Source organism: Python bivittatus, unplaced genomic scaffold, assembly GCF_059951505.1.
Source record: "Python bivittatus isolate LINGU-HERP-01145 unplaced genomic scaffold, Pbiv_v1 ctg000180_np1212, whole genome shotgun sequence".
NCBI classification, from domain to species: domain Eukaryota; kingdom Metazoa; phylum Chordata; class Lepidosauria; order Squamata; family Pythonidae; genus Python; species Python bivittatus.
The window spans coordinates 3,181,489-3,194,481 of record NW_028277047.1 but is presented as its reverse complement, the minus strand read 5'-3'; the positions used below and the strand labels follow the sequence as shown (position 1 = coordinate 3,194,481).

General features: G+C 49.5%; 1 protein-coding gene across 2 annotated transcripts; it reads left to right on the top strand.

The window, feature by feature from the left end:
• Nucleotides 1-458: 458 nt before the first annotated feature.
• On the top strand, nucleotides 459-12,993 carry CLK2 (CDC like kinase 2). 2 transcript variants are annotated; one of them, XM_088137285.1, is made up of 13 exons: nucleotides 459-622; nucleotides 3,027-3,190; nucleotides 3,995-4,220; nucleotides 8,236-8,326; nucleotides 8,703-8,769; nucleotides 9,398-9,514; nucleotides 10,101-10,267; nucleotides 10,603-10,697; nucleotides 10,859-10,988; nucleotides 11,068-11,150; nucleotides 11,272-11,351; nucleotides 12,176-12,266; nucleotides 12,767-12,993. In XM_088137285.1, the coding sequence occupies exons 2-13, from the start codon at nucleotides 3,027-3,029 to the stop codon at nucleotides 12,947-12,949; spliced, it is 1,494 nt and encodes a 497-aa protein (XP_087993411.1). In that variant the 5' UTR covers nucleotides 459-622; the 3' UTR covers nucleotides 12,950-12,993. The 2 variants fall into 2 exon arrangements, with proteins under 2 accessions (XP_087993411.1, XP_087993410.1); XM_088137284.1 differs by having other exon boundaries at nucleotides 8,233-8,326.

Here is a 12,993-nt window from a genome sequence, read left to right as displayed (position 1 = left end):
TGCAAAAGTATTAAATTTAAGCAACCCCCCCAAAAAAAACAGAGAGGAAATCACAGCCACCTTAGACCCACTGCTTGCAGCAGGATGATGGAAATTAAACCATCCAGCAGCGCCGAGGATAGAGGCAGCCGCTTCTAATGCGGGCGCGGAGTGATGGGCATTGTGGTCCCGTTGAAAAAGGGTGGCGAGCCCGACACAGGCAAGGAGAAGGCGATTGCAAACGTATACATGCTGGCTCAGAAGGCCACCTCACTTGCTCTAGCGATAGTAAACCCCAGATATTGGGGTGCACATGACCAAAATAAACCCGTGTCGGAGGTGGGGAGATGGGCTTGTTAAGCGCACCCAGAAGCTGTCGGTGCGGGAAACCAGGCGGACCCCTCTACGGGTTTACTATCTCTGCATGCCGTGACGTCACGGCGCCTTGTGACGTGCCGCCGCCCGTGCGTGGCGGCGCATGCGCGTTAGGAGTGCCCGTCCCCTCAGCCAGTTCCTCAGAGCGACCCCGGGCGGCGGCGGCGGCGGCGAAGAGGAAGAGAAACGACGAGCGGCTGGAAGGGGACGGGCCGCCGCCAAGACGGACTTCCTGTGGGACAAGCGCACCGGGCTGACGGCCAAGAGGGTGAGGGGGCGCGGCGGGGCCGGGCTGGGCAGGGGAGGCCTCGGGGCGGCGGCTCTGAGTCGCCCGAATCGCGCCGGAGCAGCAGCCGGCGCGGCTCCCCTCCCGGGGGGGCGGCAGAGAAGGCGAACATGACACCCGCGAGCCGATTCGTGGACAAGACCCCTGCCGGGTAGACAAGCCCCTCAGGGAGCTTCACTGCGTTGCCTTCTTCGTGGCAGGGATGGGAGACCACGAGGAAATCCCGCAGCAGGTTGATAGGAAAGGCGTTGGCCTGGCCTCGGGGGAGGTCCAGGTTCAAGGCCCCCCTCAGCTCCCTGGGAGACTTGAGGCCCATCGCTCTCTTTCAGCCCGGCCTACCTCACAGGGTGGCGGCGGGGAGAATTTGGGAAGGGGTAAGAGATAAACGAACGGGGTTATCCACAAGGGCAAGCATACAAAAAGATATACGTTTCTTGAAGGAGGGGGTGGTGAGGGCTGGGCGAGAAAGCCTGGGATCCAGACCTGCCTCTCTCTCTCTTTGCCTGGCCTACCTCGCAGGGTGGCTGCGGTATTGTGAGAGGAGGCTGGAAAGAGGCGGAAGGAGCGATATGTCAATCTATATAAATAGGGAGGGTGATTCCCTTGGAAAGCCAGTGTGGTATAGTTGGATTGGCCCCAGCAGGCTCAGATTTAAGTTGCTGCTTGGCCACCAAAGCCCACAGAGACTTTGGGCCAGTCGTTCTCTGTCAACCCAGCCTACCTCACAGGGTTGTTGTAGGGGGTTAAAAAATGGGAGGAGAGGGCACTACGGGTGCTGCCTTGAGCTCCTGAATGAAAGGTGGGATATCAATCAATCAATCAATAGACCAGGAAGTTGAAGAAACGTGTTAGAGTTGCCCATGGTTGCCAGGAAGGCTACAGGTCGTCCTCGTTTAGTGACTGCCTGGGACACTGACTGTTTGCAGTTATGACGGTGATGAAAAAGTAACTTTACAACCCATCCTCGCATTTACGACCTTTGCAGGTCTGTAGAGCAAAGGAAAGCTGAAATAAGATCATCAGTACAGTTGCAGTTTCACTTAACGACCACTTTGCTTGACAACCGAGTTGCCGGTCCCAATTGTGGTCACTAAACAAGGACTACTTGTATGTCGAGGGATCCATGGATGATTGATTTGCTTCCAGGTCCAATTCAAAGCGGGATCATCACCTTTCAAGCTTGACGTGGCTCATCTCTCAGATAACTCCGGGACCGTCTTTCCCATCAAGATCTGGCCTGCCCTATGAATTCCTGAGGGTCCCCACCCTATGTGAAGTGAAGGGAATGGGGACCCAGCAGCATGCTTTTTCTATAGGCACATTACTGCCCCCACCCAATGGAGACCCCCAACGTACAAACTGCCCTGAATCTGATCTTTCAAACATTGTTTATGACTTGGAGCGTTCAGGACCTAACAATATGTGACCTGCCTATTAGTTAGAATATGGTTATTATCTGTTCCTATTTTATTATTTATTGTTTATGTTCTGTTTTGAAAACTGCCTTAATAAATGGTATATAAAAATGTATAAAATGAAGTCACCAGGACCCCAGCTCTACTTGAGAGATTTACTACCGAAGAAATTCAAGGTGGTAAATATGGAGTCATACCTCAAATCAAGTCAAATATTTAATACTTACCTGGCAAGGGAGATACCTTGAACATGGAGTCATACCTCATTTTGAGCCACCACCCACTTTTTAATCTGTTCTCTGATCACAGCATTAGCATACAAAGGATGGTTATGATATAGGATGTTGAATAATTTACTTCAAAGTGGGATTAGATTTCTTGAGAATGTGGTAATGGAAGCAGACAAGTTTTTTCTCTTTAATCATGATCTGATTTTTTTTTAAACTATGCATAGGTCAGTCTGTGTACATGTATCTGTTTTTGGACTTGGATCTACCACTTTAGAAAGTTTAAAGCTTTTACACTTTAAAACTGGATTATTTCAGTCAAAGTGCTAACTTTCCTCCTTTACTTGCAAAAATGTCCCTATAAAAGGTTATATTCTCTGGTTGTAAAGAGTGGAAAATTTGTATAACTGCTGAACAAGTAGTCTTGACATTCAGGCTATGTTTTTTTTTCCTTCCTAACATTTTTCCTGCAGGTGTCGGGTCCGCTGTTTTGCAAAGACAAAATCAACCCTCTTTTCGGTTGTTTTTGGCTAACAGAAATTCCACATTTTGTTGATTTGATTGAAAAAGGACTAGTGAGAGCCTGTTCATAGTGTCTTCATCTTATTGAGAGCTCAGCTAGCCATGATGCTAAATGCTCTACCACATCATTTTCTAAAATATCGATTTTTTTTTTTTTTTGGCGGTTTCCTGGCACTTTCAGGCAGTTCAGTTGGTTTTCTGACTCTTTTCCTTCACTTGCAGATGCCTCGTTCCAGAAGGTTTCAGTCTTCGGAACGCAGCAGCCGGGGCAGCTACCGTGAATGTTACAGAAGCCGGAAGCACAGACGGAGACAGAGTCGTTCCCGGTCGAGTAGCAGCGAGCGACGGCGTCACCGGGAGGACAGCTATCATGTCCGATCCCGGAGGTGAGTCCCCAAAACGGGCTCTGCAAGGAGAAGATACAATATTGATGAAGATAGCTGCTTCTGGGTGGTGGAACTGGGCTCTGTCTGTCTGTTTGTCTCTTAACTTTAGGAGCTTGGCATTATATGCTGCTCTTTGAGACGCAACAGCTTCTTTGTTTCTGCCACGTGAATGTGTCCCTGAGGACTGTAAATGGTTCATGTGGTCCGCGCTTTAAAGTTTTGAAGTACTGATCTTAAAAAAACTTTGTCATGGGTGTGTATGTAAGTCTTTATTTCAGTTCTGTTAAAAAAAACTGCTCGGATGGGTCCCTGAAGTTGCTAGGAATCCAGCTTGCCTTGACGGAGATTTGAATTAATTTACGTTGGGAAAAATGTAAAAAAGGTTCCACGGCTCTTCCATTGGCAGGAGAACTAATGTAGGTAGGACTTGTTGCATCAGCTGCATGAGGAGCTCCATAAAGAGGGTCCAGCAGAGCAACCTTGCCCAGATGTGTAGACATGGAGACCCAGAATTCTTCAACTTGCGTGAGCAGGACTGAGAATTTTGGGACCTGGAGCTGTAGTCCACCCACCTGGAGGGTGCTATGGCATTGTACATCACAATGTTGAAAAAGCACTAGAAATGTTACCTCTTGGATGTTGTGACTCTTCCATGCCTTTGGGTCTAGGAAACATGGACCGGGGGCCAAATTGGTATCGCAAACCCAAACCTAAAAGTTTGCGGATCAAAACTTAAACGTTTCACTAGCGCTTTCTTGACGCTAAGCAGATCCCCTTTCTCCCTCGATTTCACGCTTCCCCCAGTTACGACGATCACTCGTCTGACCAGCGTGCCTACGACCGGCGATATTTGGACGATTACCGGCGAGATGGCTACAGCGAGCGGGGCGATGCTTACTACGAACCTGAATACCACCATTCTTATGAGTACCAGCGTTCCCCGGACGGCAGTTACCGGAACTGCAAGAGCAACCGGCGGAAACGGCGGCGGAGACGACGCCGTAGCCGCTCCTTCAGCCGTTCTTCCTCGGTGAGTAGTCTCTGCTTCTTCCGATCTCTTTGACCCAGCCATCATCAGGGTCTCTTTGACCTCTCCAGACTTCTGGAAGCAGCCTGTCTGCTAGGCATGGCATTCTAGATGCGTGGGAATCAGTATCACAGAGCGGGGGCCAGCTTCTGGCTTAGGGACATTCATGTTGCTTTTTAGTTGGTTGGCAATCGAAATCCTTGTGCGACTGGCAGTGATGGAGGCTTGGAAAAAGAAAAAAAAATCTGATTTTCCTCTCTTTCGAGTCCAAAAAACGGTCCCTGAATTTCCTTCTATTTTTCCAAAAGTTTCTGCTGCACAATACTAGAAGAAAATGGGTTTCCTTTATGGAGGTGCTGGCGGGTGGGAGATGTGTCCCTAAGCATGGTCTGATTTTCTTAGCTCCAGTAGTCCTCAACCTTTCCTTCCCCCCTCTTTTAAAATTTTTTTTGGTAAGGAGGAATTACGGGATGCCGAAAGAAAGGAACCTCTGGATGGATTGGAGGTCTTTTTAATCCAGAGTATTATTTCTCCTGCTTTCGGAAGCAGTGCATTGTAGAATAGGGCAATAGGTCTGGTCTGGAGGGAGCAGAGAGCGCTGTGATTCATCTATAGCAGGCTCTGCTCTCCCCCTAAACCCTCTTGTAAAGCATCTGCCGCTGTGAAAGGCTCAAATAAATCAATGTTGAGGTTGGATCAGTGTCCTCAAAATCGGGGAGTTTTTCTAAGTTCTCCTTAAAAGCAAGTAAACAATGTGACAGCGAGGAAGAAAAGAGCTAGAGATTTGGTGCCAAGGAATGTCTGAGTTTCCAACAAGCAGAGAGGCCTAAAAGCGATGGCCGGCATTGACTTGGGTTGCTTACAGCCAAGTTAAGGAAGTAAAACAAAAGCAGAAACCTTTGCTTGTTCTTTTTTCGGCCCACTCTGTAGCGCAAGCAAAAAAGCTTGCCAGAATCTGCCTTCCCTGATATTGAGAGGCAGAACGGAGTTCTTGTAGCAAATGATTCTGGTGAGAGAAGGGCAAAAACGCCACTTTCTGCATCACAGAGACACTGCCCGGGCCTAACTTCTCCCACGGCCCATCCCAGAACAGACACGGTTCTTACAGTAGCATCGAAGGATGTGTAAAATAATTCGTTTCAAACCACTTTGAATGTGCAGATGTCCCATTTGGAGCGTGAAGCAGCTGCTCCGAGTGTGATACGGCTTGTTTCGAGGGTTTTGGAAGCGGTCCCTGAGCCTGAAAAAAAAATGTTCCGATCTTGAAACTCTCTGTTAAGAGCTTGGGATACTTTCAGAAAGTCCCCTTGGAACAGCCGAAACAGGATTTCACGAACATTTCACACTGGAAACATTTTGCACGCTCTTCGTGGTATCTAACACAGCAGTGCATACTCATTAGGGAAGTAAAACAGGGAAAGACAAATTATCCTTAACTCCCTCAAATGCTTGCAGTTATATTCTGCAACAATTAGAGCATCTGGTTTTGTGTGTGGGGAGCGGGGTTGTTCTTCTGGGTCTGACTCCTGAATGGAAAGCCGGGGCAGTGACTAATCCAGGCAGCCTGGTAGTTATATATTTATGTTGAAGTATTTCAACGTGAAACATTCCTGACCAGTAATCTGATCAGGACCTTTTCAGTGGTAGCACCTGCGCTTTGGAACGATCAAGCCAGCCCCCCTCCCCAAAGAATCTGTTTGGGTCCAATCCTGTTAACTTTTTGAAAAGCACTAGAGGAAGCATGTCTGGTTTGCTTTTGTTGTTCGTGATTATTATTTTATTGTGGGTTTGGTGAGCTGGGCAGCCATATAAGATGGATGGATGGATGGATGGACGGATAGATAAATAATCTCTGAGCAGATGTCAGGCCTAGCCCAAGGAACTCCAAGAGACAATGCCAATTCAGTCCAGCTATGTTTATTAGCTACAACCTCTAGCAAGAATCTTCCCAGACTGAAACCCCATCTCCCAAGTCAGCCAGCCACAACAGTGTGAATTCCTCAGGGAGGTGCCAGTCTCATCCTCTTGTTCCTCCCACGCTCCTCCGGCGAGCTAAGAAAATGTTTATCTCCCTGAGCCTGGCCTTCCTAATTCCATTCCATCACAGCAGAGTACAACATTGGATGAAACCTAACAGTTAATAAAAGTCATTTCAATTCACGAATAACAGTATATTCCAGATCAAGGAAAGATCCGAGGTTGGTGATACCTGTTCACGTCATAAAACTCTACCTTCAAGAACAGGCTGGCAGCAGAGTCTCAAAATCTTGCTAGGCCCAGCAGGCAGACTCACCTGTACAGGGCGCAGATCCTTTGGCCTCTTTGCAATCTTTAATTTCCTTGGTTTTCCTGGTGGGGGGTGGGGGTAGAAGAACGTTGGTCTAGAAGCTGTCTTCTGTCTATGTATTAGTTGGAATTTAGTATTTTTATGTGGTATGCACTTAGATCTAACCACACTATACGACCTGTTTTCCTTCCACAACAACTGTGTGAGGCAGTTTATTAGGTGATGTGCTTGTTTAGAGCAGACTGGTTTATTTTTGGTGGCAGCCGCTCTTAAGAGTCTAAGTCAAACCATATCTCTTGCTTCTGAGAGGGCTGGGATGGCTGATTCTCTAGACAGCAGAAACCAAATTTGGAATGATCTTGATGAGTTGGAAGCCTGGCTGTAAACAACAGAATGACGGTTAACAGCGGCCAATGCAAAATTCTTAGGCAGAAGAAATCAAATGCCCAGATACGGGTTGAGTTAATTGGGCTCGGTTACCATCCTGGCGAAAAGGATTTTCGAATGTGACTCAGTTCCCAGCCGAGGGAGCAATTTTAGCTTGCGTTAATAGAAATCGTAGGGAGTCAGAGTTGCCTACGGTCTGCGTGAACCCAGGCCCCGTCTCAAGGCCGAGGTCTAATTCTGGGCCCCGCGTTTTAAGGAGAATTCAGACAAACAAGATGCAGAGAAGGACCACCAGGATGAGAAGTCCTTCAGGGGGATGGGAAACCTTGAAAGTAGGGCTTGTTCTGCTTCGAGAGGGGGAATACGATTGTACTTTTTAACTGCCACCCTATGGAAAGTTAACACCAGTCTCTGCATGGCATTCCTCCATTGACGGGGGGTCAGAATGGATGACCTCTAGGAGTTTAGGCCTTTAACAGGCGAGCAAAGGCATTTTAAGTGGGGACAACTCCAGACTCCGGTGGGAGCATTCTCTCTCCCCCCCCCCCCCCGTGCCCTGGTGGTGGTGGCAGACACAAATTTCTTTTTTGTCCTCTTAGGAACCGCTGGCTTCTAAATTGCTGGTTGAGTCTTCAGCCATCCCACCCCTTCCCAGGAATGGCTCTGGCTTCTGGTGAGGGGGCGGGGGAGATCCTAACCCAAGCCAGGGCTTCAATTGCCAGCTTGCCTGCTCTCCTCTAGAAGCAATAAGGGAGGCCTTGGCGAGTGGGGCCATTCTGACGCACCATCCTCTGCCCCCGGTTTTTGAAAAGCCCTGCCAGATTCTGATGCTGGACGGCGTTAACGGTTTGCTAGGCCTCCGGGTTGGGTGGGGAAAATGCTGGTCTTTTTTCTGCCCTCCACTCACTGAACTCTTCTTGTGCAGAATTGCAGAAGGGCCCACTGGGTCCTTTTCTCAGCTGGGCTGGGCTGGAGGGCCCTGTCTGCTGAAGATATTCCCCATAAATTTTATTTATGATTTTTTTTTTTTTGGTTAAAGACGACCCTGAGCTGGTGTGTGTCGACCTCCCCCCCCCTTGCAATATCCCTTATTGTTCATATGTGTTGTATATTGTTTATACATATACGCCTCTGTGCCGTATGAATTGACCTGGAATTCGTCCCACCTTCCTCCTCCACATCTGCCGCGGGCCCACCGTTTCCACGGGTGACGCTTGGCTGGCTGGCTGGCTTCCCCCTTCGCCGGTTTGAAAACGCGCCCCGATGGGCCGGCTGAAATGAATGAATGAATGACACCCTCCCCTCTCCGCCCCGTCGCTGCGCTTGGGGGCCCCCCGGCAGCAGAGTCGTCCCGGCAGCAGGAGAGCCAAGAACGTGGAAGACGACGTGGAAGGCCATCTCATCTATGCCATCGGCGACTGTCTCCAAGAAAGATGTACTGCGAAATCGTAACATAATTTAGTCTCTAGTTAAGCTCCCGTCGCAGTTACACGGTTGTTCTTAGCTTTCTCCCTTTCCCTGTTCATTCTCGTTTTCCTTTGCAGTGTTTTTTTTAAGACCAAAGCACATCCTTTTCTTCTTCTCCTTTTTTTCCCCTTTAATCATCCCCCCTCCCCATTTTGCCCCCTTCCCTTCTCCCATTTTATATCTTTCTGCATTGATATCCAAAGCGTCAGGGAAAGAGGCCGGTCCTATGAACCGGCCACGATAGCCTTTTTGTGGTAATGTTTTTTTGTTTGGCAACCAGATGCCGGCCCTCTTCTCACCTTCTCCCGTTCTTCCCGCCCCCAAATCTCTGTCTCCTTTTGCAGATGAGATCATTAGCACGCTTGGGGAAGGCACTTTTGGTCGCGTGGTGCAGTGCGTTGATCACCGCAGGTGAGCTGAAAACAACCAGCCTTGTGTTGGACCGCTTAAAAGTCAATTGTGGAAAAAGGGCGCAAATATGGAAACCAAGCAGGCTGCAGATTTTCCTCCTTGGCTGGAGGGCTCGGGGCCTGTGTGGCATTCTGGCCACCATAGATTCCTACTTAGAAAGTGTTTCTAGAGCAGTGTTTCTCAACTTTGGCAACTTTACAATGTCTGGACTTCAACTCCCAGAATTCCCCAGCCAGCTTGCTGGCTGGGGAATTCTGGGAGTTGGAGTCCAGAGATCGTAAAGTTGCCAAGGTTGAGAAACACTGCTCTAGAGTGAAACATTTCCTCCAGGGATGTGGAATCCTCAGTGAAATTGATTAATCATAAAGTCAGGTCAGAAGAAAGAAAGGATTGCTAATACATCTGGCCTCTGTCAGATATCTTACTCCCAGCCTCCTCTAGCCAGCCAGGGCCCTAAAACAATGAAGCAAACTGCAGTTTGGCATAACGTGCTAGTCAGTCTTGGCATTGAAGCAGTGGAGAAGAGATGCGCATTTAGAAGCAAGGCTGGGTCAGTCCCCACGCCCTCGGTTGCTTTCCCAGGGCCTCGATCCCGACCACCTTTTTTTCCCTCCGCCATTTCCCTCAGAGGCAGCACACGCGTGGCTCTCAAAATCATCAAGAACGTAGAAAAATATAAAGAAGCCGCTCGCTTGGAGATCAACGTGCTGGAGAAAATTAACGAGAAAGATCCGGACAACAAAAAGTGAGTTGGGTTCAAGCCTCCCGGGAGTGAGGGAGGCTGTGCGTTTTTGTACGCGGGCCCAAGGGGTGCCTGGCTTTCTGCGTTGACTTGCGTGGGACGATCGGTTCCTGTGCCAGGAGATTGGCTTGGCACAGGGGGCCCTGCCAGAGATTGTACAGTTTTACCGTGTGCGAGCCTTGCTGCTGGAAATCAAAAGGATGCGTCCTTCTAAGGAAAAACCTGCAGTTCTGTCCCTGTCTCTGACTCATTTAGTGTCACCCTTCTAATTACACAAGGTCCATCCTGGTCCCACTTGTCAGGTGCACAGATCCTCTGCAACTCGCCTTCCCACGTTCAACATCCTTATTGGCTGTAGCGATTGCTTCCTCCTCCCCCTGCCTTTGTTTTTAAAGAAAGGCAGCTTGAAAGACCATTAAAAGGACCTTTGAGCGGGGCCAGGAAGCAGAACAGAACACTTCATAATAATATTATCACCTTTACCCCATCGCCCAACCTAGCCTGCCTTCTTCTGGGGGCCAGTAAAACGCAGAGCGCTAATTCACCTCTTTTCCCTCCTTTCCCCGTCTTTGTCTTGCTTTCCTTTCAGCCTCTGCGTCCAGATGTACGACTGGTTTGACTACCACGGCCACATGTGCATTTCTTTCGAGCTGCTGGGCCTCAGCACATTTGATTTCCTGAAGGATAACAACTATTTGCCGTACCCGCTCCACCAGATAAGGCACATGGGCTACCAAGTGTGCCAGGCTGTCAGATGTGAGCGTCCGGGGTGGACGTAGGGTGGAGGGCTGAGGGAAGAGGGGGGGTTATTCTGAAAAGTAAGGATCCACAATTCCCTCGCTGTCAGGGACTCTGAGTCCCAGTGGCTGGATGTTCTCCCCACTCTGAGGACTAACAGTTCAGATTGCTACTTCCTGAGTGCAGGAGGGTGCATGAAAACTTGTGGGCACGGCCAACCGGCAGCATCAACTCTCACCAAATGCTTTGCTTCCTCCTTGGAGGATTACTCCTCCTGTCTTCGGCTCTTTCAAGAATTGTCAAGCTGCTCTTTCTCTCTCCCTTCCCTCTTACCCCCTTCCCCCCCGCACCAGTTCTGCACGAGAACAAGCTCACCCATACAGACCTCAAGCCAGAGAATATCCTCTTTGTCAATTCGGACTACGAGATGACCTACAACCTGGAAAAGGTGAGCTTGTGTCGTGGGGAACGCCACCCTTTCTGGGGTGACCCTACTCCCCTTCAGGCTGCTTTGGGTTGGGCCTCTAGGCCAGGGCCAAAAGATTGAACATGGGAGAATATTCCCTGTGCTGCTAACTACATTTCGCTCCCTCCGCCCCCGTCTTCAAGAAACGAGACGAGCGAAGCGTCAAGAACACAGCCATTCGAGTGGTGGATTTTGGCAGTGCCACCTTTGACCACGAGCATCACAGCACCATTGTCTCCACGCGGCACTATCGGGCACCCGAGGTCATTCTAGGTCAGTACCTTGGCACCCTCGGGGGTGGGCTGTGAATACTGCAAAAGCAGACCCTGAAACTCCTTTTTTGTTGCAACAGAACTTGGCTGGACTCAACCGTGCGATGTCTGGAGTATTGGCTGTATCATCTTTGAGTACTATATGGGCTTCACATTGTTCCAGGTGAGTCTGACAGGCAGGAAACCATCAGTGATGGCAGGAGCCCTAACAGGCATGCAGTTCCAGGCCTTCAGTCAGTCCTTTTTTCTAAACAAAGCTTTTTTTCTTTTTCTTTTTCTTGTAGACCCATGATAATCGCGAACATCTGGCCATGATGGAGCGCATCTTAGGCCCCATCCCATCACGGATGATCCGAAAAACAAGGTGGAGTGTTTGGGGCAGTGGAAGATGGGGTATGGTCCTCCGGGAAGGTTGAGAAGGCTTGTAACCTTCAAAGTGGCTTCATTCCCACTGTGGATTAGGAACGGAAATTGTTTATCTCGGACAACCGACTGGAAATTGCGATTACAGAAGAGGGATCTGTCAGCCTGTCGCAGGGGAAAAGGAGTGGTTAAGTGCTGCTATGCAGACTGAGAATTTCTAAAAAAGTTTTCCACCTATTTATCCTCATCTTGCAGAAACTCAGCCTTGTTCAACCCGCCTGCCTTTTGTCTCCCTGCCAAGGAGACCTGAGAATTATCATTGCGGGTCACTGGGCAAGTTTCAGGGTATGGCAGGTCCTTGAAACGAAGTCTCTGTGGTTTTAAGCAGATACCTCGACATGTCAGGGCATTCATTCCCCCTGGGAGTTCAGGGTTTTATCCCTGGGCAACTTCGAAATGGGTGGACTTCCTATTCAATATGGCCAAATTGGGAAACTCTGGAGGGACCTAGTTGGGGCCAGTATAAAGGCCACATTGGAGTATTCGCTACCCCAGCCTGAATATAATCTACAAGGAACAAAAACTTTAGGGAGTGTTTCATGGGGTCATGGAATGCATTGAACGATAATTGCTGATAGAAATGAGCTTTCTGGTTGTGTTGTGAAAGGATAGCTTAAGTTTTCATCTATTAATCTGGTGATCGGCCTGTGTCTTCAGCATGACATGTATTTGTAGGCATGTTTATGTTTGGAAAATAAAAAAGAACAGCGCCCCCCGGCCCTTTGCACCGCTGATTATTCCTTGTAATGTTTTTGTTCTGGATAGGAAGCAGAAATATTTCTACCACGGCCGTTTGGACTGGGATGAAAACACCTCTGCGGGGCGCTACGTGCGGGAGAACTGCAAGCCGCTGCGGGTAAGGCGGGGCCTGGCTTCTGCCTTGCCGGGGGGGGGGTCTGGATTGCCTTTAAATTTGGGAGAAGAGATGGATCAGGTTGTGGGCGGATGGAAGAGCAGCGTTCTTTACCCCGAGCTATAAAATCATAAAGGGAGGGACTTTAGGATCTCTAGCCCAGCCCCATGCAGGAATGCACCATAACACTGTTTCTCAACCTCGGCAATTTTAAGATGCGTGGACTTCAACTCCCAGAATTCCCCAGCCAGCCATGCTGGCTGGGGAATTCTGGGAGTTGTAGTCCACGTGCTGGCTAGGGAATTCTGGGAGTTGAAGTCCACACAGCTTAAAGTTGCCGAGGTTGAGAAACACTGCACTAGAACATCTCTGATGGACGACCACCCAGCCTTTCCTTCCTGCAAAGGAGAACTTACACTTCGCCGCCCGCTTCTCATGATTAACCGGCGCCCCGCTTCAGCCCTCTCTTCCTCCCAGCCTTTCCTCTTCACTCCTCTTCCCAGAGATACCTGGCGTCGGAAGCTGAAGAGCACCACCAGCTGTTCGACCTCCTTGAGGGCATGCTCGAGTACGAGCCAGCCAAACGTCTCACCCTGTCAGAGGCCCTGAAGCACCCCTTCTTCGACATCCTCCACCTGCAGCCCGGCCCCAAACCTTGGGATTCGAGCCGGGATATCAGCCGGTGACCCATTGAGGCTCTTGGCGTCTTTTCCTGAATCCCCCCCTCCCC

Excerpts from the sequence above, each read along its gene's own strand:
- CLK2 (XM_088137284.1), top strand. The coding sequence starts at position 3,027 with ATGCCTCGTTCCAGAAGGTTTCAGTCTTCGGAACGCAGCAGCCGGGGC. Across the intron at positions 10,698-10,858 it reads TGACCTACAACCTGGAAAAG|AAACGAGACGAGCGAAGCGT; the intron begins GTGAGCTTGTGT and ends CCCGTCTTCAAG. Across the intron at positions 11,352-12,175 it reads CGGATGATCCGAAAAACAAG|GAAGCAGAAATATTTCTACC; the intron begins GTGGAGTGTTTG and ends TGTTCTGGATAG.